This window comes from Pelmatolapia mariae, linkage group LG7 (genome assembly GCF_036321145.2).
Source record: "Pelmatolapia mariae isolate MD_Pm_ZW linkage group LG7, Pm_UMD_F_2, whole genome shotgun sequence".
Classification (NCBI taxonomy): domain Eukaryota; kingdom Metazoa; phylum Chordata; class Actinopteri; order Cichliformes; family Cichlidae; genus Pelmatolapia; species Pelmatolapia mariae.
In genome coordinates, this window is record NC_086233.1 from 37667698 (window position 1) to 37690157 (window position 22460).

The following is a 22460-nucleotide window of genomic DNA, read 5'->3' on the forward strand; positions in this document are numbered from 1 at the left end:
TAATACTTCTATGACATAAAAGCAACGAAACTCGGCTGGGCAGATTAAAACTGGTGCTGTAAGGCTTTAGTAGATAAGTGAGGAGAGACGTGGCCTCATGTTAACACTGCAATGTCTCTTGCTTTAATAATGGGCGCATAATAATTTATTTTATCACACTTTTATTACGTGTAAACGAATACTTGATTTGTTGAGCCTCTGTGACCCCTGACTCATTAAAAACCATCGTCCAAGAACACACAAACACTCAACTTCCATCTAATTTCCTCATTATTTAAAACAGTTTGACTTAAAAACAAAACAAAACATTATTACATTAAGCCAACTGAGAGACACTGAAGAAGAAAAAGAAATGCGTGTACTATACTAATAGTCAACCAACACAAATACCTTGTTAACCTTTTCTTTTCTGATGTGACTGTGTTCACTCTAATTTCTGCTGTCGCTCCCTGGGCCCTCGACGGTCACTTTTATTTCTCTTCATCTTTTGTTCAAACCCTTGAAGGGCAAATTCAGCTCAGTCCACTCCGAACCTGCCCATTCACTCTCTGCCTCCATCACTGACAGGATGGAGCTATTGTTGTGGGTTCGTGCGCCATTGGTTTCATTCATTCATCCTGTGGAATTTGCGCTTCAGCCCACCGGCTCTGTGCTTTGTGGATAAAAGAGTTGCTTGTATTCGTGTGACTGGAAAAAAGAATAAGACTCGATAGGGGAGAGTGAGCATTTTCACTGCAGATTTCTGTCCATCTCTTTGTCTCGAGTAGTCGCTTTTTTCCAAACCGCCTTTTAACATTTAAAAATCTGGTGCGTAAAAGAAAAAAAAGGGCGCTTTGAGTTAAAGTTGTTGATTTCTAAACCCATCCAGACTGACATCAATGACATCAAATCCATTTTCTGCTCAATATCTCGATCTGTTTTCTGTTTTGAATTCAACTACATGACATGTCCCTGTCTTCTTTGAACCGTGCGTAAAAGGGCTGGGTTTTGAGAGCCAAAGACGTGTCCAAATCTGATCTAAAACACTGACAGTTCCTGACCCTGCAGCCGCTGCGCGTCTGGCTCATCACGATTCAAAAAAAAAAAAAAAGATGTCACGTAAAACCACAAGGGGACCTGGGATTTACCAAGTACCTTTCAGTTGAGCAGGAGTCCTGCCAAGTAAAGAACACTTTCCTCCTCCTCTTCCAGCGGCGACAAACGCAGAGAATCGACAGAGGAGAATTGAGCAAATTATCTACTTTTCCACTCTCCTTCTTGGACGGTAACGATCGGCAAGGTCTCGGCTCTTGCCCCACCGATATCGAACGAGCCTCGAGCGCCCTGATTGTCGTCAACAACCAGGAAAGCAGGGCCTGTGTTTTGGTGGGGGTGGGGTTGGGGGATCCCTGGCGGATGATGTCCTTTTCTGTGTGCCGGTGAGGAGCAGCGCCGATCTCATCTTCTTTCCAGCAGCTTTAGTTGTTGTTGTCGCAACCCGGTTGATGCGGAGGTGATGGACGGTCCTCTCCGCCGCCCAGCAGGGATCCTTGGCTCCCCCACGGCTTCAGGGAGCCAACCTGCGGGCTCAGAAATGCTCACCTCCGGCGGCAGCAGCAAGCCTCTCGCTTTCTCCATCGACCGGATTATGGCCAGGACACCCGAGCCCAAGTCAATACCGCTCCCCAACTGGTTTCAGTCCGCTCCAGTGGGGAAACCCGAAGCATATCCGTCCTCGCTGCATTGCATGATCCCGCTGGTACCGCTCGGCTATGAGCCGGGACACCGGCTCAGTATCACAGGGCTGGATCCGGGCCACTTAGACGCGTCTTCTCTCCCGGCTCCCGCAGAATTTTGGGGGTTTGGGCTAAACTATAAAAATCAACAAGAAGACACTGCTGTCAGCCAAACCACTGGGCAGTACAAACTCTTCAGACCCAGGGTGGTAAACCAGTCCTCCTTTCCCACGATGGGCACTGTTTGCTACCTGAATTGCAGCGGGGATTCCGGAGCGTGTCCACCGCCGGCTGGCCTGGTGAACCTGCACCCTATGGCCTCGTACCTGTTCACTGCCCGACATAAAGCCTTCATGGCAGAGAAGAGCAAGCCCGGCATGCAACAGGCCGCGGAGCGGTACGCGGGTTCCGGCGTGCAGGCCTTCAAGGATCTATCTCCGAACCAGATTCACTACATAAAGCAGAGGGACCAGATCCTGAGTGACAAGATTTTCAAGGGCTCCGCGACAGCTGCAGCGGCAAGCGCCAGGCTCAGCGGCTCCTGTCCCGGTAGCAAGCCCAAAGTTTTTACCTGTGAGGTTTGCGGTAAGGTGAGCGTCAGCGCGGATGATTAAATTTATTTACTCTTTATCCACAGAAGGAAACTGAAAATGGATTTATTTTCAGAATTGATGTTAGTTATCTCTCTCTCACCCTCTTTTTTTTTTTTTTTTTACCAAAAAATTCGGAGGTTTTGAAGATATTTTAAACAAGTAATCTAGTGCAAGTCAAATGTTGGATTTGATTAGTTATTAGTGTTTAACTTACAAAGACTCGATCCTTTCACATAAGGTTAAGTTTTGTTGAAGGAATGTGTTTAGGGTTAGATAAATAATATAGAGTGTCCGATACACTCGGTCACTCTATATTATCTAAACAACCTTAAAAAAAAGAACTCTGACTAAAAAAACAAACAAACAAAAAACTATTCGACATATGTATGCATTAAAATAAAAATGCATACATATGTCGAATAGAATTTTTAGAGTGTGCAGACCCGGCATTTAGTTCGCAAAATTAATAAACGGAGTCCCGGAATGGAAGCGCAGAGTACATATATTAAGGAAAAAACGGAGGTTTGCTGTGGTTATTTGAAATAACAGATGGAATTTATCGAATTTAACATTTGTAATTTCTCTAAAACTCATTTTAAAAGGACCAAATTACCGTAATGCCTACTTGGTGGGTTGTTTAGGAATTTAAATTTTGGCTCATGCTGCGCATCTTTAGAGATTTGTTATTGTGTTACAATGGACCCATTCCGTGTATTCCAAGTCCAATAAATTACCCCCAACAGATTACACATAATTAGACTTAATCTAATAATTACAGGCACTCATTCTTCTTCTTTTTTCCCACATAATTAACCTTTAACTGAGCAATGTAGTCGGCTGACATTTTATTTTATTTTTATTATTAAAATAATAATGATTATATTTTTTCCTTGTTGACAAGGTGTTGCTTTTTGTTTATTTATTTGTTTTGTCTCGGGTTTCCCCCCCTCCTGTTCAGGTCTTTAACGCGCACTACAACCTGACCCGCCACATGCCCGTACACACAGGCGCTCGACCATTCGTGTGCAAAGTTTGCGGGAAGGGATTCCGACAGGCCAGCACGCTGTGCCGGCACAAAATCATCCACACTCAGGTAGGATGAGTTTAGTCATTCATCTCGGGTTTTTTTTTTTTTTTTATGTTTTATGTTTTGTTTTTTAATGATGGTTTTAAATGTTGTGTTTGATTATTATTTCGCTGATCTCTGTTAGTTTTGAAATGTTATATTATCTGTTTTATTGACCGTTTAAATATCAACCAAAGGTCGCGATAAAGTCGGTCACTCTTTATTATTCTGTTTATTGATTTATTTTTGTTTAATTTAAACTGTCATGTTTCACCTCTGAATCGTACGCAGACATTTAATCACACTAAAGTACGATCATTAATTTATTTAAGTAACTACCAGTTCGATTGTTTTCAGTCATATGATTTAATATGCGTTTGGTGGGCGGGGCTTCAGCGTGGCGTTCGGATTGCAGGTTTAGACTCAAAAATCGATTTCTGTTTTATTTACCCCTGTGAGGTGTCACTTTCACAGAGGAAATTAATTACGTTATAAATTAATTATGTTTGTTTCGCTTAAAATATAAATTAGGCATAAAAAAGTATTCGTCTTTATGCACTGTCATATTAATGAATTTGATTCTACACATTATATACATTATCTGTGAAAGTATAAGGTCCTTGTGCATCTCTGCAAGATTATTTTGTATTTTTTGGTGCTATTTTTTATTTATGGCACATTTTCCACAGAGTTACTTATTTTTCCCCCTGTAATTTTTTACAGGAAAAGCCTCACAAGTGTAACCAGTGCGGAAAAGCCTTTAACAGGAGTTCAACCCTCAACACGCACACACGCATCCATGCAGGATACAAACCATTCGTGTGCGAGTTCTGTGGGAAGGGATTTCACCAAAAAGGTGAGACGGTAAAAAAAGAAAATGGATCAATATTTTCTTATTTGTTTTTACTCCTTTTTCAATAACTACATTTAATATATCAACCAAAACATATTGATTAGAAATTTTATTCCAAGAATCCGTTACATTTTAGAGCGGTGTTAAATCCTAAAAAGCAAAAGATCCCCAGAGAAGAGCCACATCCTCACTATACAGCTGAACTGAACTCACAGGGCAAACCACACAGAGCGAAAACATGATAAATTCATTGGTATAAAGAGGGAAAAAAAACAACAACAACAAAAACAAAAGGTGATGATATGTAATAGAAGTGGGTGCGATAGACAAATAGAGCGGGTCTGAGGCTAAATCCGTTTAAAGTTCCCGTGAAGACAGTTCGCTACAGACTCCACACCGTTTATTATATATAATCATTATATATTAATGCAAATCGAACATAATTCAGCATATTCAAGACATGCGAGTTTAACAGACACAAAAATTATACAGATGCTTGTCCAGCAGCACTATTTTGTTTTCCTGTTTCTTTTTTGTTTGTCTGTTTTGTTAAAATATGTTATCGAAACATAAATGGTTCATTGTAACTGCCTGTAGCAGAGCTGTTACATGTTGTAAGGCCAAATATTTGGTGCTATTTCAAACCTTCAAACCATGTGGGGCATCTCTGCAGACAGGTAGCAACTAGGGCATCAACAAATGCCCAAGGCCCATTAGAGTGGTAGTTGATGATTGTGTTGTATTTGTTTATGTATGTATATATGTATTCATAACAATTACCAAAGTTTACTTTCTTGAAATCAGCTGGACTTGTAATTTTAGAAAAGGTTAGTCTGCTATGACGGCTAAAACAAACAGTCAAAATTGAAGAGGAATAGCTCCCTGGATTCATCGTGAGCTGTTATAGCATAGCATGATATGAAGTGGTAAAAATGTTCTATAGAAACGCACATTCTTAGTTGTGACATTATATTTGTCTACATGCTTACAGTTTTACTGTGCTGTACTGATGTATTCCCTTCAAACTGTTGTATTGCTACTGCTTTACATCTACTAATACATCAGCTCTAATACATCCAATACATCGCCTCATGAAACACACAGAAAACTTTTATGACTAAATGCTTTAAGTAATTTGAGTACATGTAAATTAGATTTTCATTTAAATAAAATTTTGTTACATAGGTACTGTGTAAAATGTTAAATGGAATATGGTCAAATAAAATTTACTTAATTTGTATACATTTAGTTTATACCAGTAAATGATTAATTCTTTAAATAAAGAAACCTTTGATTTTTTACATTTCAGTATTTTATTATTTTCAGTGTTGCTTTGTGTTCACTGAGAGCAAAAAGTCATTTTTTAAGTGTACATTTTCCTTTTTTTATGTTGTTAGAAATGCGGTAATTGTACTTTATTTCAGGTTTTATTTAATATTAAGGTTATGTGGGTGATTGTGGTGATGTATTGCACTGGGGTGCATTGCACTGAAAGACTCCTCTGGTTCATATTAACAGGAGGAAAACATATGTTTGTTTTTTGGTTATTTTAAATATCACAGAATTCAGTAGGGTTTCAGCAATAATGCCAAATACTGGATGGATTTTGCTTCTCAAATGTGAACATGTGATTCTTATTTTAGTTGTTAATGTGAGTAAAACTTTATTTTTCACAAACGAAAAACACATATATGTGGCATGATTTCTAATTCTCAGAACAACAAAAACAAAACAAAATAAGCAACATAAATAAATAAATTAAAAAAAAAATATTATAAGGAAAAATATTTGCTGGGCTTTTTTCGCCACATGCTATGGACTCATATTATACAGTAATGTATTCATCACTGATAAAAGGTATCCTGATAATTAATAAAATGTTAGTAGTTATTCCCTTCTACCGGTGATAAAAAATTGAAATACTAATAATAACATCAATAATTATATTTACTAATAATTGAACAAAGTGCACAAATTCTTAAAATATGTGTATGAGTGACTGATTTACATCAGTATGTTATAATTTATTTTTACTTATGCAATTAGTTTATGTAATAAGTTGCAATTTTTACCATAACCATCGATCCAATTTCTGTAGAGGATCATTAAAAACAAATTATGAATCAATATATGAACATTATTAATTATTATTTCATTTGAACCTAAATGTAATGTTAATTAGTTTAAAAAGTAAAACCATTTTAACCATCAATTACCAATTTATTAACTCTTGTACTGTAAAGTATAATTGCTTGTTTTTTGTGTTTTGGTTTTTTTGCTTTGGTCCCATTTCACTTCCTCACAGTCAGATTTTGTGATGCTGATACCACTGAGAAAACATACTCTTGGAAACTCTTTGGAATTGTAAGGAAATTCCATGTCTTGATGTCTTGTTAAGTTTCACCCTTTTGCCTCAACACAGGAAACTACAAAAACCACAAGCTGACACACAGTGGCGAGAAGCAGTTCAAGTGCTCCATCTGCAGCAAGGCATTTCATCAGGTGTACAACCTCACCTTCCACATGCACACCCACAACGATAAGAAACCCTTCACCTGCCCAACCTGTGGCAAGGGCTTCTGCAGGAACTTTGACCTGAAGAAACACGTCAGAAAGCTACATGACCCAGCCGGCGCACAGTCTCCCCCACAGATGTAAAAACCTGAACACTGACTCTGAACCCCCAGCACACCAAAATGCATACTCAACAATCACATTTTAGCCAAGCTACATGTAAAATAAGCTACACTTTGGTCCTTAGACTTAAGAAGCCCTGTAGGTGGTAAGGGGAAGATTTTTCATAAATCAGTCATATGCATGTGTTTAGAATTTGTGCACTTTTTTCATCCAAATGAATTTACCAGTTTATCAGTAAGTGAGAGTGGAAAGTAACTAAAATACATTTTTATCATGGTTTTTGCTCCTTCTGTTCTCAAATTACAGATGCTTAAGAGTAAATGTCTTTAAATAATTTCCTTACCAACATTAACTAATTGGCTCATTTACTGAAGAACTTAAATAATTTGAGGGTTCTTTTGTACCCTTAAATTATTATTTAAAAAATATATATATAACTCAATCATATGATTTCTCTCTCAAGCAGCAATGAAGCTCCCTGAATCCTTAAAACTGTGACTATATGTTCTTTATGTATTTCTGGCTATGATCAAAGTTTTTAACTGACATCATGTCCTGTGTGTTGTTTCTTGTAATTCTACATGATTTAATGATGTGATATGGGGAGGAGTTACTTATGATTTGTAGAAATCATCATAGATGTCTTCCAAAATCCCCCTCCCCCACCCCCTACCAGAGAAATCATAACAACAGATGATAAAGTTGTAAAACTAAAGCCAGGCATTTCAGTCATGATTTTATTCAAAGTTACGGGTGTTTTAACAAATTTAACAAGAAGACTTTGCCATCTTTAACTGAAGGCTAAAAAAAACAACAACTGGATCACATTCAAATTTAATTTATGTAGTATTTTTCTATTACAATCATATCCTGGTATATAATGGCTACAGATTCCCCTGTAACAGTTGGCCTAGTGTCATGTGATTAAGAGCAGTTTCATTTTGCGTAAAATTGCTAAATAGCACAACTTTTTCACAAATCCCAGTGACTTAAAAGATCGATGCGTCTGCATACCTCCACCCACAACATGCTTAAACTGAGTTACGTTATCCAGAGGATTTCCTGGATCTGCATAAGTTTCTAATCATTTTTAGATTACATCAAGATGATTTCTCTCAGTTTTTCTTATTTCAATTTGATGTGTATTTGTGAAGATATGGTGCAACGCACAATGCTGTCCATCCAAAAATCATTCCAACTATTCCTGAATCCACATCTGGACTCACTTCTGCTCGCATATTCTTCATTAAATATCCTAACAAAGAGGCAAAATAAATGAATGACTAAATAAATAAATAATAAGGCAAAAGTCTAAAATGAGATTATCCCTCCTGATGGCATCACTGTGACATATTCACAAAATAATCAATATTATCTATAATTGTTTTTGCAGTCTGAGGAGGGATAGCCATGGCAAAAACCCAACAACTTTTAATTATAAAATTTGTTAGTGTCTCATTAAATCTTTAACAACAGAATTCTTTTGATTGGCACACATGATAGCCAATCATGTTGTTTACTTATGTACCAGGTCGAACTTTGGTTAACTGAAGAGAAGTAGGCAGTAATGCCAGGTGAAACAACACACTGATGCATGTTGTTAGTACGTGTAAAATGTTAGCTGAATGCAACGCAAAAGCTATTTTCACATGAGCATTCCAGTCCTGGAGCCAGCAGAGCTGAATTTGTGTATGCAGATCTATTTAAATGGTCTTTAACCTGACAGCTTCCTGGTACAAAATCTGTGCCCATGTGATGAAAGAGCGGAAAATTGCCCAAAATGTTCATTCTGTCTTGCTCACTTAACTCAAGGAAACAGCGCATTACCAGTAGTGAGAGTGCGCCTGGGCTGGTTGAGCACTCAAAATGCTTTCTGCTACAAGTCTCATTCACCAAATTACACACACATTCATGCAGCACTTTGTTTAACATTTACACACAGTCACACTCCAATGGATGCATCAGGGGCAACATGAGGAGTTCAGTTTCTTGGTCAAGGATACTTTGATTAAATTACTGGAGGAGCCAAGGATTGAGCCACTTACCTACTGATCAGTAAACAATCCCTTCTAAGACCTTAGCCACAACAACAGACAGGAAGTACATTTTTGCACAAAATCTTTGAATTTAAATAGGATTTTGTCACACATGATTAAATTTCCCTATATACCCCTTTTACACTTAGCATACCTGACTGAGTCATTTTTTAAACATCCAGTCACAAAAATTTTATTTGCATTTTCATTTGCGATCCAGGAAAAACAAAAAAGGAAAACTCTCTTCTTGAACACTCCAACACAAACCATGACTATGAACTGAAAGAAAGAAAGAAAGTGTGTGTGGGGGGGCTCCTAACCCCTTTAAGGCCCCGTAGTGGCCCCTTGATACCTGGTCCTGACATGCTCCATGTGTCTCTTAGCTTGCTGGTCTGAAGTTACTCTGAGGGGAAACTTAACTTTCATAACCTCGAATTACTAGTCACTTATTTTGTTATAATGATGGATAATTATTCCATCATTAGTCATCAGTATTATTTTTCAGTCAGAACTCAGGATGTGAGATTGCTAGACTAGACAAGTGACAGCAGTGAAACAGTGCAGACTCATGTTCAATAAGATTTAATAGTCAAAAGTAAATCTAGTTACATCTATATTTTTCTTAATATCAGCTAATTCCTTCAAAGTATAAATACCAAGGCACCAAATATGTGTTTGGTGTATTTCCACCACAGGAAATAGTCCCAAACAGGTGCACTTTTTACTCCTGCATTGCCTAAAAATTGCGTTGCCTAATTGTTTCAGGCACCAGCTTTTGATGAAACCAATAGCTTTTTTTTTCGGGGGGGCAGACCAATTGCAAACAAAATAATACAGACAGGCATTGTATTTAAACATGTTTATGACATAAATTCACATTGTTCATCAAAACACATTTGACTAGTATTTCATTACAAAAAAGTTTAAGAAAGAAAGAATTTAGAGACCGTTTCAGTGTGTCCAAATCTGTAAAGGTTTTCTGTTTTCTGCTGTTTTCTCGCTCATAATCATGTGATCCAAATGTGACACTGGTTTCATGACAAAAGGGGATTGTCCAAAACGGTTCTTCTCTGTACTCCAGCAGGTTTCAGAGTTTGTAGTTGCTTAAATTTGTGACTTTAATTACATTTTTATAGATTTGGTGGGTATTTATATCAGTAATAACATCATTTTGCTCACCGCCTTAGTACCTGAACTCTGGGAATGTTCCAAAGAACAAAATCTTCCTTAAGATTTTCTGCATATTTAATATTGGCTGAAGCCGTGTTTGATTTTACAAGATAGTTAGCCCTCCCAAAAAGCTGCTGTTTCAAATTCACGCTGGATATTCATGCTTCAACCAGCCTGTTTCCAGGAACGTACTTCTAGGATCGACTTGTAGGTTCTTTTCATTATGAGATGAGGTGCACCAAAACAATATAAGTTATTAAGAACACTCTTTGTGAAAGGCTCTAGGAGGCCAAAACAACAAGAACAATAGAGGGACATAGTTTGTAATTATTTCCAGAGTTTAGTTCCCCACCCACAGCAACTTATAAGGGTCACTCATAAATACCTATCCTAGAGGTATTTTTTCCTCAATTGAACATGCCTTAAAAACAGAGGGTCTATCAGAGAGCATTCTGGGGTCCAATTCTGCAATGAAAAAACAGACCAACAAACATCTTTTAAAAATGGGCATTGCAATCAACCAATTAACCAACTTTAAAGCTGTAAATTCTACCCTTAAAGGTATGTAAACTTTCACAAAGTGCTACCTTCCCTTAGAGAGCAGCTGATTCCTCTGATAGATACACAAAGAAAGAATCTTCTCAAAAGTTTCTTAGGAGTTTTAGTCATGAGATTGTTATTTTAAGATAACTTCCTACTATACCATCTGTAGATGTGTGCACCCAGTTTTCCTGTGCAGTAAGGAAGTATTTCAGACATTTTCCGTATTCTCAAAGTACTTTTTATTAATAAAATACTTTATTTCACCAACTCTACAGATTTAAGCAAATAAATGGGTGATTACAGTGTTATTAATATTGATAAAACGGATGAAGAAAAAATGTAGTTAAAAATGACTGTAATTCCATTGCTGTTCATGTCAGCTGAATGTGGATCCCACTGAATCAAAGCTGAAAACTGAAAGCTAACCTGGTTTATATCAAAATTATTCCCTAATTTTAACAACATGTTCTACAGAAAAGCCCAGATTTTTATATCTAAAACGTTTATATGATTATATGAAGTGGAGTGATAGCATGGCTGGTGTTTCCTATTCGGTATAAGAGATCCTTGTAAAAAAAAAAAAAAAAAAAAAAAGAAGAAGAAAAGAAAAAACAGAATGCAACGAGATAATGTCTTGAAGAAAACCAACAGAAAAGGATATAATGTAGCTAAAATATGAAATTTCTGTTTCATGAATTAATGTAAGCAAGGGTACAGTTTCTATATCATATCTGATGCTTTCATTTTTTCCTTACTTACTAAATTTAGCCATTGTACCTTGTTGCATTTTACTTCATTATCACAACATTTTTTTTCTCTGTCAGTCACAAAAACTTTAGAAATCTGGGTTCTCAGTGGTTCCATACATTTTTTTTAAAGATTTGCATTTAAATATTTGTGTGTACAAAATCTAATCTGCTAGGATACACAGCTCTAACTTCCTATGAAAAACCCCCCACCACCCACAACAAAAATAAATAAGTAAATAAAATACATTTCTTATTTACCTCTGCATCTCTGGTCCTGAGTCCTGAGAACAAGTTGAAACCTTCCTTTCTTTAGTTTGTTTCTAAACTTGATTTCAATCTCAGGAGAATTGTAAAAAAAATAATAAAATAGTATTTTATGATATTTATTTTAAAGTGTGTTATATTCTAAGGAGAATAGCTGAACTGAAGACTACGTTATATGAAGAAGGGTTTCTTGTCAAAGTAATTTTTTGTCCTGCTGCTAAACAAAAAAGCATAATAAATGAAAATCAACTGTGTGTGCTCATTGATCTTTTTGAGTTAATTTCAGTAATTACTTCCTCCAAACCATCAAAGTGTCTTTTACACCCCACCTCAAGACTTCTCAAAGAAATCCTACCATTAATTAATGCTTCACTTTTATATATGATCAAACTATCTCTATTAATCGGCTACATGCCACAGGACTTGGCTGGGACTAGGCTGGCAGTACTTAAACCATTATTTAAACAGCCATCATTGGATCCATTTGTCTTAGGTAATTATTGGCCAATTCTTTCATTTGCACAACATCTGTAAAAATGAGAAATATTCTGTCCCAGAGTGATGCTGTCAAACCTAAAAAGTCCTTTTCACAAACTAAGGTTAATTATGGAGTTCCACAAGGTTTTATGCTAGGACCATGTTTACATTATACTGTCAAGGCCAGTGGTCAGTGTGCAAATGTTGGACCCAAAAGTAGAATCAATATACAGCTTTTGTCATGGTCCCAGGTTTCTTCAGTGTTGTTTGTTGTTGTTTTTCCTTCGCTCCTCATCGCCAGGGCAGAGTCTGGCTCTGGTCCCCGCCTCAGTACTCACCTGTGCAGCTCTACTCACTTGTCATCCATCACTGATAATTACTCACCTGCCATCCATCACTGATGAGTACTCCTGCAGTACTTAAGGCCTCAGTGGAGTCTGACTCTTTGCTGGATCGTTGTGCTAGCCTCCGTCAGTGTAACACAGCTCGCCTAGTGATTTCCTCGTGTTTTCCTAGTGCTCCTTGTTAACGTCAGCTTCTCTCCTTGTGGAAAGACTTCCCTGGACCCTGGCCTGTTTCCCTTGCTTGTGGATACTGAGTGGATGAACGTGAGTGTGAGTGAGCTTGGACTGGATTGGATTGCGGATAATAGTGATTCACTGGCTGTGTGAAGAGGAGTTTGGACCTTCCCTACCCTGGACCTTTTCCTGGCTGCCCTGGACCGCCGTTTTCCCGCCAGCATTCTATATATGTATATATTTCACTTGTGTAAATAAACCACCTTTTTGACTTTCAACCATAGTGAGTCCTGCATTTGAGTCCTGCACCCGTAACCTTGACAGCTATTCAATTTTAGACAAAACTTTATTTAATACAGGAATCGCTAAGGTCAAAGCATGATTGTTGGGTTTTCTCTGAATCTATTATTGTATGATCTACTGTACAATATAAAGCACCTTGAAGCAACTGTTGTTGTGATTTGGTGCTATATAAATAAAATTGAATTGAAAAAAAAATTAATTGAAAAGCATGACGGAGAGAGAACTTTGCAGGAACAGGAGGCACTTGAACAGCAGGAGAAGACGTGTTATTCACAGAGCTTAGGTTGAAGGTGAGTAAGATTGCTATGGTGAGTATAGGAGGTTTACAGGAAGAAGCAAGACTAAAGGGAGGGGTGGATCTCCATGTCAGTGACTGAGTGATGGAACTAGTAGAATAGAATGTCCAACCTTTTTCTTTCCTCGTCCAGAGCGGAGGTACTTTGTGGCGATCAGGAGTGCAGGCAGGTGAGATTTAGAGTGAGAGTGAATACACCAGAATGCCAAAACACACTGGATCATGAGATGCTACCCTTAGGCGGTATTATCAGAAGGCATAGCATACATTTCCACTGCTATGCAGATGACACCCAACTTCATCGATCCATGAAGCCAGATAACACACACCAAGTAGTTAAACTGCAGGAATGTCTTTAAGACATAAAGCTCTAGACCATTACGGCTTTTGCTATACTGGTCCACATGATAGTCATATTTTTTAAGATTTTTATTAGGATTTTTTTTTTTATTTGAGTCATTACAATCAGAACAGACAAGACTGGGGCATGGAAAAAAAGAAGTTAGGAAAGTTAAGAGAAGGAGAGGAAGAGAAAATAGAGAAGAAGAGGGATAGAGAGAGATAGGAGAGAGAGAAAAAACACTGAAAATCTTCTTGACCACCCACTGAAAAAAGAACAAGCAAAAAACATCAAGTAGCAGTAAATAATAAATATTAAATGTTACTGAGCAGCACACAGTATTAATGATGCATGACATGTTTAAAGGCACCAGCCAACCAAGATAGTGTGCATCTGTAATACCTGTTCGTACACCTTTGTACACTGCCACTGCCCTGCCACCCAAGACATGACGCAGTCATGGAGGAGACCTGGACTCCACACAGTCAGAGGCCCCCCAGAGCATGAGAGCCCCAGGAGGACCACCATAGGGGCAATCATGACACCCGCCTAGAAAAGAGCTGAGGAGATGAGGGTTCCTCTGTGGCCACCGTGTAGAAGCCACAGGGGGCCTCAGCAGTGAGCAGGATCTACCGGCGCAGACAGGGTCCCAGGAACAGAGACCTGAGGGCCCCAAACCCCCAGCGGAGGCCCAACAGAGCCAGAGGGGCCAGGCCCCACCAAGCAGCTGTTGAGAGTGAGCTACTACACACCCGAGCACCCAGCCTCGCTCACAAAGAACCACCAATACACTGGCAGGTGGGGGCACCAGCCACTGGCAGAAAGTGTGGTGGGTGGAAATAGGCCCCCACAGAACTGAGATGTTCTGACAGAGGTGGAGCCTAAAACCAGACCTGACACATAGACAAACAGGCACACACAGACCACCTGAGCCCCTCCCAACAACCCTCAATGTCTGCATGTGATTTAAAATTGAGATGTGGGTACTGGCACCAGAGGTGAGGCACAGATCAACCTCTGGCCCAGCCACCATCGCAGAGTCTGAGGCCCCCGGAGAATCGGTGGGGGTGCAGGAGATGCCGTCGGTGAGTCGGGAACTGTTGCCAGGATGCTGAAGCTCCTAGTAGCCAGGAGAATGCGATCCACTTCTTCTGCGAGTGAGCGGTAATACTTTGCGGCCAGCAGCAGGGAGTTGGTGAGGCCAGCTCTGCTGTCATCCGTTCCTAGCAAGGACAGCATGCTCTCCATGAGCTCGAGCGGTGCCATCACCAGGACCCAAGAGAAAGAGGAGTTTCTCGGCCTGCTCTGCATTGGAGTGGGAGTAGAACTGCAGCAGCAGCGCCTTGAGAGCGGTGTATTTCCCTTGGGTAGGGGGATCCTGGAGGAGGGTCATCACACGGCGGGTGGACAGCGGATCCAGCAAGGCCACCATATGATGGTATTTCGTGTCACCGGCTGAAACACCACAAAAAGCAAACTGAGCGTCAACGTGCACAAACCATGAAGGAGGGTGATGAAGCCAAAAATCCAGCAGCACCGCCACAGCAAAAATTAAAACGTACAGCTCTGCTGTCACTTCCAACATAAATGAAGACAGAAAACTAAACAGTAGTGGTGTTTGTAGGGTTACTCAAGTTGGGCTAGCTGGTATATAATGATGTGCTGTGTGGTGGCTAGCTACACTGCCATGGTTAATATAATATAAACACAGTGAAGCTGGAGGATGAATGCTAACTGTTTTTCCACTCAATGAGTGTTTCCGATGGTTAGGGACAAATGCAATTCCATGGCAGGATGCTGTAAACGGAACAAACTTCCGTGAAGAGAACAACTGCAATATAAGGTTAGTCATTAATATACTGCTGCATGGGCTGGGCTGTAGTTACATTGTAAGTTTTTAAAAACTGAGCTTTAAAATGAATAGTGATGATAAAAACCGAGAGAGGCCGACAGTGATCATGACTGTTTTTAGGGGCTTGTTCAGATTAACTAGAACAAGATACAAAGCATTAAAACATGTTAAAAACACAACAGCCTTAATAAATGCAGAGTAGTAACGTAGTAACGTCATCATTTAAAGATTGGATAGCCCACCTGCTGTGAATGTTTTAATGCAGTACAGTTGTTATTATCATAGTTAAAATAAATAACATTCATATAAGACATAAAATTGAAGTGGTACTCATTGTGAAAAGTTTGAGAACCACTGCTCTATATTATTGCATAGTGCCTGTTCTATGTCAAGCCAGGGCTCATTTAAGAAGGCATGTTTTAACCATCCTGAGATGTATTGTAGCCTGTTGGCTAAGATGTAATGGTGAAAGTTAGGCAGATCTAGTCCTCCTTTATCCTTGATCCTTTGTAATGCTTTTAAGCTAATACAAGAGGTTTATCTTTCCAAAGGAACCTAGAAATAGATGATTCCACAGATCTAAAACTGTCTTGTGATGGTTTACTTTGGATAATTGGGAATAAATAATTGATTCTTGGCAAGACCATGATTTTTATTGAAGTGACCCTTCCCATGAGTGATATGGGTCGAGACTAGCCAGATCGTCTTCTACTTCTCTCTCTTTTTTTTTTTAAAGAAAAAAGTAGAATAGTAGAATTAGTTTATCAAATAATCTGAAACTCTTGAAAAAGAGTTTATTACTTAATGTAATTACCTCAGAGAGAGTGGTTTGGGAATGCTAGAGAAAAAGCAACATATAATCTGCATAAAGACTAATTTTATGTTCTACATTCTTGCATTTTATGCCCTTAATTAGCCTGTCTAATTGCTGCTGCTAGTGCTTTGATAAAAATTGCAAACAGTGAGGAGGCGAGTGGAGATCCCTGCCTGGTACCCCTCTGGAGACAGAAGCTGGAGGATGTTTGGTCATTTGTCCTGACACATGCTGTTGGAGAATTATATAATTATATAATATCTTTGAAAGAGTTTCCAAAAACAAATTTGTGTAAAGTTGCAAATAAAAAATTCCAGTAAACTCTATCAAATGCTTTTTCTGCATCTAGTAGTTTGTAGTTTTGTAGTTTTAATGTTTTTACTGCATGAATAGTCTATCAAAGTAAGTAATCTATCTGTATTTGTTGATGAGTGCTTCCCCTTTTATGAAACCAGTTTGGTCAGGATGTGCTATAAGAGGGGTTATCTTCTCTAATCTTTTTTGAGAGAGCTTTGCAGATTGTTCTAAGGTTAATAAGGGATTAATAATAAGGGATATTGGATGATAGCTGGTAGGAAATACAGGGACTTCGCCTTGTTTTAGCAGGAGACTAGTGTTGGCAGAATTCATATTTGGTGGTAGACTGCCATTTCCCTTGATTTCCTGCAACATTCTTTGGAATACTGGCTCCATAATTGTCCAGAATTCTTTATAGAATTCTGCTGGAAATCCATAGAATTCTACCCCTTATTAATGGGCATACTTTACAGGGCTTCCTGGAGTTCACCAGCTGTCAATCCATTGCTATTGCTTGACTGTTTAATCATTTCAGACAGGTTACGCTGTCAGGAAACTGATCACTTTCGCCATTAGATTGGTTTATCTATGGTGTATATGAAAGAAAAGTCCCTGAAAGTGTTGTTTATTCTTTCAGGGTCATATACTGTGTTCCCAGTTACGACTTTTTTCTTGATTTTTTTAACTTATCTAGAAATCGACTGGGTTCATTACCATGTTAAAGATTTTGCAATTGCAGTCTTTGTACTAAGAATTTAGTTGGTTTTTTTAAATAATCTCATTTAATTCTAGTTTTGTTTTATAAATTTTGTTCAGCATTTCCTGTTCCAGGGAGGACACATAGGCTTTTTCTAAGGATTTGATGATTTCTTCCAACTCCTGAATACATTTGATTCCTCTTTTCTTTTTATGTGATGAGAATGAAATTATTTTACCTCTCATCACAAAAAAGCAAAAAGAAAAAAATATAGGAAATATAAAATCCATCCATCTTCTTCCGCTTTATCCGGGGCCGGGTCGCAGGGGCATCAGCCTAAGCAGAGAAGCCCAGACCTCCCTCTCCCCAGCCACCTCCTCTAGCTTGTCCGGGGGAACACCAAGGCGTTCCCAGGCCAGCCGAGAGATATAATCTCTCCAGCGTGTCCTGGGTCTGCCCTGGGGCCTCCTCCCGGTGGGACCTGCCCGGAACACCTCACCCAGGAGGCATCCTTGTCAGATGCCCGAACCACCTCAACTGGCTCCTTTCGATGTGGAGGAGCAGCGGCTCTACTCTGAGTCCTTCCCGGATGGCTGAACTTCTCACCCTATCTCTAAGGGAGAGGCCAGCCACCCTTCGGAGGAAGCTCATTTCCGCCGCTTGTATCCGCGATCTCGTTCTTTCCGTCACTACCCACAGCTCGTGACCATAGGTGAGGGTAGGGATGTAGATCGACCGGTAAATTGAGAGCTTCACTTTTACGTTCAGCTTTTACGCTTTTCCTTCACCACGACGGACCGGTGCAGCGTCCGCATCACTGCGGCCGCAGCACCAATCCATCTGTCAATCTCCAGCTCCCTTCTCCCATCACTCGCGAACAAGAACCCCGAGATACTTGAACTCCTCCACTTGGGGCAGGAACTCATCCCCGACCCGGTGTGATCGGGGGCGGGTCATCACACCCGCTCCAGTGGTAAAATATAAATATAAAATATAGAAAAAAAGATATACAGATCTGGATGATCTCTATTAGAAATAAGTATATTGTACGTGGCCCTAAAAATCTCAGAAATATGGTATTTAACAAGATGCTTACTCTGGATGGTATTATCTTGATCTCCAGTAACACTGAGGAGTCTTTGAGCCGTTTTTGACCAGGATATGTCCTTTAATGTCCATATTACATAAATGTAGGATGTAGTACTGGTTTCTTACATTTGTGCAATATCTCTAAAATTAGAAACATACTGTCTCAGAGTGATGCTAAAAACTAGATGTAAAAACATTTATACTTTTCAGTATCTACCCTCCGGCCGCTGTTTCAACACTGGCAGCAGCTTTGCAGCTTGCATCCACCCATACACACCAACAACAATACAATCTTTGGACCCAGTACAGATTTTAAAGCCGGCGAGGCGTGATTGCGGATGCCGCTCAGGTGCGTCCGCCTCCCCTTAACGGGTATTGTAGTCCACGCCCTGCCACATAGACCCATCACCCGACTGAGGCCGGGAGCCATCTGGCTGATCCTACTTGAAATTTAAAATTCGCTGAAATTTCATTGCAGCAAATCAAAATAGTAGTAGTTTGTATGAATACCAAATAAGTGATGCATCTGGTAAGGGCTCAAGCCTAGGCCTGCCATGCTACCCCCGTCTACCTCAGACTATGAGCGAGAGATGTATAACTGACGTCAGATGTCTGGCTTGGACATTGCTCAGTATAACAAGGTCTGTGCCAGGTGTTAAGGAAAACTAGGAAACACAGACGAGAATTGAGCTATAAGATGAACAACAGCCACAAGGAGCAGGATCCCCATTGGAGAAGGAGACTATAGGCCAAAGTCAAGGCAAGTTAGCCAACTATTGGAAGTATAGAAAGGTGTGATGAAGAAAGGAGTGCCTAAGAAGTACAAAAAGCTGTCTGTACTTGAGTTCTTGGAAAGTGACAAGAAAAGACTCAAAACCTTGGCTAGCTACTTGAAGAGGTATACCAAAAGAATAGAAGTGAAGAATAAACCAGATATTCTCCACCGAAACATCTAAGATGTACTCTCTGTGGTAGGAGAACAATATAAGAACAGCCCCACCGGGAAAAGCATATGGCATGAGGAGGCAGCACTTAACAGCAATGCTCAGTGGCTAGGGGATCTAAGAACTAGGCTGAACGGGCTCCAGTAACTAACACAGTTGCAGACATCCAAGAAAGAATGGCTAACTGAAAGCCTGATCATTTATTTATTTATTTTTTTCATTTATGTTTTATTGGTTTTCTTATTTATACAACATGTACAACAATACAACTACAACCACAGTGAGGGGGGGGGGGGGGGAGAAAAGGCAAACAAACAAACAAGCAAAACAAAACCAAAAAAACAAACAAACCAGAAAATACAAAGTGATTATACAAAATCGGGCCTCCCATTTTGTACATAGTTCAACCATTTCGACCAGTATTCATCAAATGAGTCCACCTGCAACTTTAGCCTAAAAGTTATTCTTTCCATAACAAAAATAGTATATATCACGTCAATCCACTCATTTATAGTACACTGTAAAATCTAATTAGTTCCCAGAACTCAAAAAAATTATGGAAACTCGTTGCCTCAAAAAAATTGAGTAAAGCTTAGCTAAAAATGACTAAGTTAGGACAACGTATTTATTTTGAGTATTCTGTACAAGCTCATTTGTTCCCAGAACTCAAAAAAATTGGATCAAGTTTACGTAAGATGACCAAGTTAGGGCAACTTACTCATTTTGAGTACACCCTACTCAAAATGTACACAGCCGTGTTAGTTCCCAGAACTCAAAAAAATTATGGAAACTCGTTGCCTCAAAAAAACTAAGTAAAGCTTACTTAGGATGACTGTTAGGACAACTTATACATTGCAAGTCTGCAGTATTAAGAATAACTTGATATTTCTGACTTTCTGACAATACTAATTTTTTACCTACTGACAAACATTTCAAGTTCAACTAAATGAAAAAACAATTTGTGGTACCATGAATATCATTAAAAATAATTAACAACACTTTTGTAATGATGTTAAAATGAGCACAACTTTTATTTTCAAACACAACAAAGTACAACAGCCAACATACTGGACACTGTTCTGCTGAATAAAAATGATATTGCCATCACTGTTATAATCTTACAACGAAACAAAGTCTTAGATGTAATTATTCTGAAAATAAGTTTAGGCCTACCACAAGTTTGTTTTGTACTTACATTATTTATATAATCAACATAAAATATTTATTGTTCTGTCACAAGTGCAGTCTCTAATTTAAACAACACATTCGTTTTTCATTCCAACACAGGAGCTGGAATGTTGTAATATTTTAAGGATGGCTTGTTTCCAGTCCAGGCATTACTGCCTGAATGACTGTCATGGATCGAGGTGATCCAAATGTAAGTGCAGAAGAAAGTCTTTAACTTCCCTTAAGTACAGTCGCAGTGGATGTGGGTTGGAGATGCAATGAGCTTGAACCTGCAGGCGACCATCTTCACTGACCACACCATCTGTGACGGGGGACTCATCTCTCCTGGTGTCCTGCAAGCAAACAATCATATTTTTTGGAACATGAACTTAATTGCTTTCTTAAAACATTTTTTCTGCATTTGGTATAAAACAGACTCCAATTTAGACAATCTCAGGCTCCCTCCCCGCCGGAGAGGTGACATTCAATGTCCCAAATTGTCAGTCTGGATAGCCGTGACCACCACGCAACACACAATATTGTCATGAAAGAATAATTTTAAAAAGGGCTATGCAAACATGGGCAATAACTTTCATTCTAATGATGTGCAAAATGATTTTGGGCACAAAACAAATTTTGCTGTTAGAAAACTTGCAGACTTCACTATATACAGTGTAGACCCTCTAAACTAAGTTTGGGGGATGTGATCTTTCAAGAAATGCAGACCAAACTGTTGTTGTTTGTTTACTTACACAGCATGTCTTGTAGAATTAACTGGAGTCACAGCAACAGCACAGTGCAGTCATATCTCAAGTCTAATAACAGAAGACAGGAAAAGATCAGTAAAGAAACAACTTCCCCAAACCAAAGCACAAACAAAACAATAAGTAAGACAGGCTGATCTAGAGTATGATTAAAGTTCAGCCTGATTAATATAAATGTCACTGACAGTTGCTAATATATTGGAAAACCAAAATACTTACCACTGAGTTGATGTCTTTCTGTCCAACAGCAGGAGTGCTGGTCCCGAGCCTCAAAGACAGTAAGAAGCAAGCAGAGGGAGAAAAAACAGAACATATTTCAGAAACTGATTTGATCCTTAATGGCTGTGCAATCATTGTAACATAGAGTTCGCTTATGTTGTTAAATAAAGGCTAGATTTGACATTAATAGATGCCACAGATGTTCTAAAGCTGCCACAAAGCATGAAAAAATAGACGTCTCCGAAAACGTCGGAGCATTTTTGCAAATATGTGATGTCTTGATAAATCGAGCAGATATTTGAAATTCACACAGCTACATTCTTGCCTGAAAATATCTTAAAAGTTTATTTTGTGACCCAGAAAAAGTAATAAGTTTTTCAGCAGTGCTCCTCCGCCATTGCCGCGCTTACAAGTGCGCACAGGCTCCGACAACCATGGCCGACAAATGCGATCCTCTTTTTCACCAGACTACCCTTTCTGGGTCACAAAATAACATTTTAAGATATTTTCAGGCGAGAATGTAGCTGTATAATGCTCAAATATCTACTTAATTTATCAAAATATCACATATTTGCAAAAGTGCTTCCACGTTTTCGGAGAGCTCCGTTATCCACCCCCCACACCCACACCCACCCCACCCCTAATGGCTGCACCTCCCAAAGAATTTTGTCTGGGCTCTTATCTCACTTATTTATTTCAAACAATCAACAAAAAAATTCACCGACGTAGTTTTATGTAAGGTTTTTAAGGCTGTGGTGTTAATTTTTAAGTAACATGAGCACAGCGGCAGCAGCAACGCTAGGCTAACACTAACTAGCTAGCAAGATTATAAACCTGGTGCTAAACTAAGAGAAGCCACAAAATCAGTTTGAATAAGAGTAAACATTTACTCACCAAGTCAGTAAAGATCCACAGCAATGACAACAATAATATCTCCAGGTTTGCTCAATATATTCCATAACAAATGCTGGCGCCATGAACATGCGGACTGATCCGGGAGGGAGGAGAACGGCAGTCACGTGGCATTTTCAAAACACATCTTTCATCCTTCCGCCCTG

At 39.1% G+C, this 22460-nt stretch overlaps 1 protein-coding gene and 1 long non-coding RNA gene across 2 annotated transcripts; one reads left to right on the plus strand and one right to left on the minus strand.

The window, feature by feature from the left end:
* The first annotated feature begins 1152 nt into the window (after positions 1-1152).
* Positions 1153-7219, plus strand: fezf1 (FEZ family zinc finger 1). The gene is made up of 4 exons (XM_063480902.1): positions 1153-2305; positions 3267-3401; positions 4098-4230; positions 6650-7219. Exons 1-4 carry the CDS (start codon positions 1496-1498, stop codon positions 6883-6885), a joined length of 1314 nt encoding a protein of 437 aa, XP_063336972.1. The 5' UTR covers positions 1153-1495; the 3' UTR covers positions 6886-7219.
* Positions 7220-20050: 12831 nt separating this feature from the next.
* Positions 20051-21663, minus strand: LOC134632243 (uncharacterized). The gene is made up of 3 exons (XR_010094488.1): positions 21403-21663; positions 21172-21234; positions 20051-20772 (listed from the first exon to the last, which is right to left on the minus strand). It is a non-coding gene; the product is annotated as an uncharacterized LOC134632243 (long non-coding RNA).
* Positions 21664-22460: the final 797 nt, after the last annotated feature.

What these genes read in the sequence shown, in the direction of transcription:
- fezf1 (XM_063480902.1), top strand. Translation starts at nt 1,496, where the DNA reads ATGGACGGTCCTCTCCGCCGCCCAGCAGGGATCCTTGGCTCCCCCACG. An exon ending in CCTGTGAGGTTTGCGGTAAG is followed by an intron (nt 2,306 to 3,266) that starts GTGAGCGTCAGC and finishes CCTCCTGTTCAG; the next exon opens with GTCTTTAACGCGCACTACAA. An exon ending in GAAGGGATTTCACCAAAAAG is followed by an intron (nt 4,231 to 6,649) that starts GTGAGACGGTAA and finishes GCCTCAACACAG; the next exon opens with GAAACTACAAAAACCACAAG.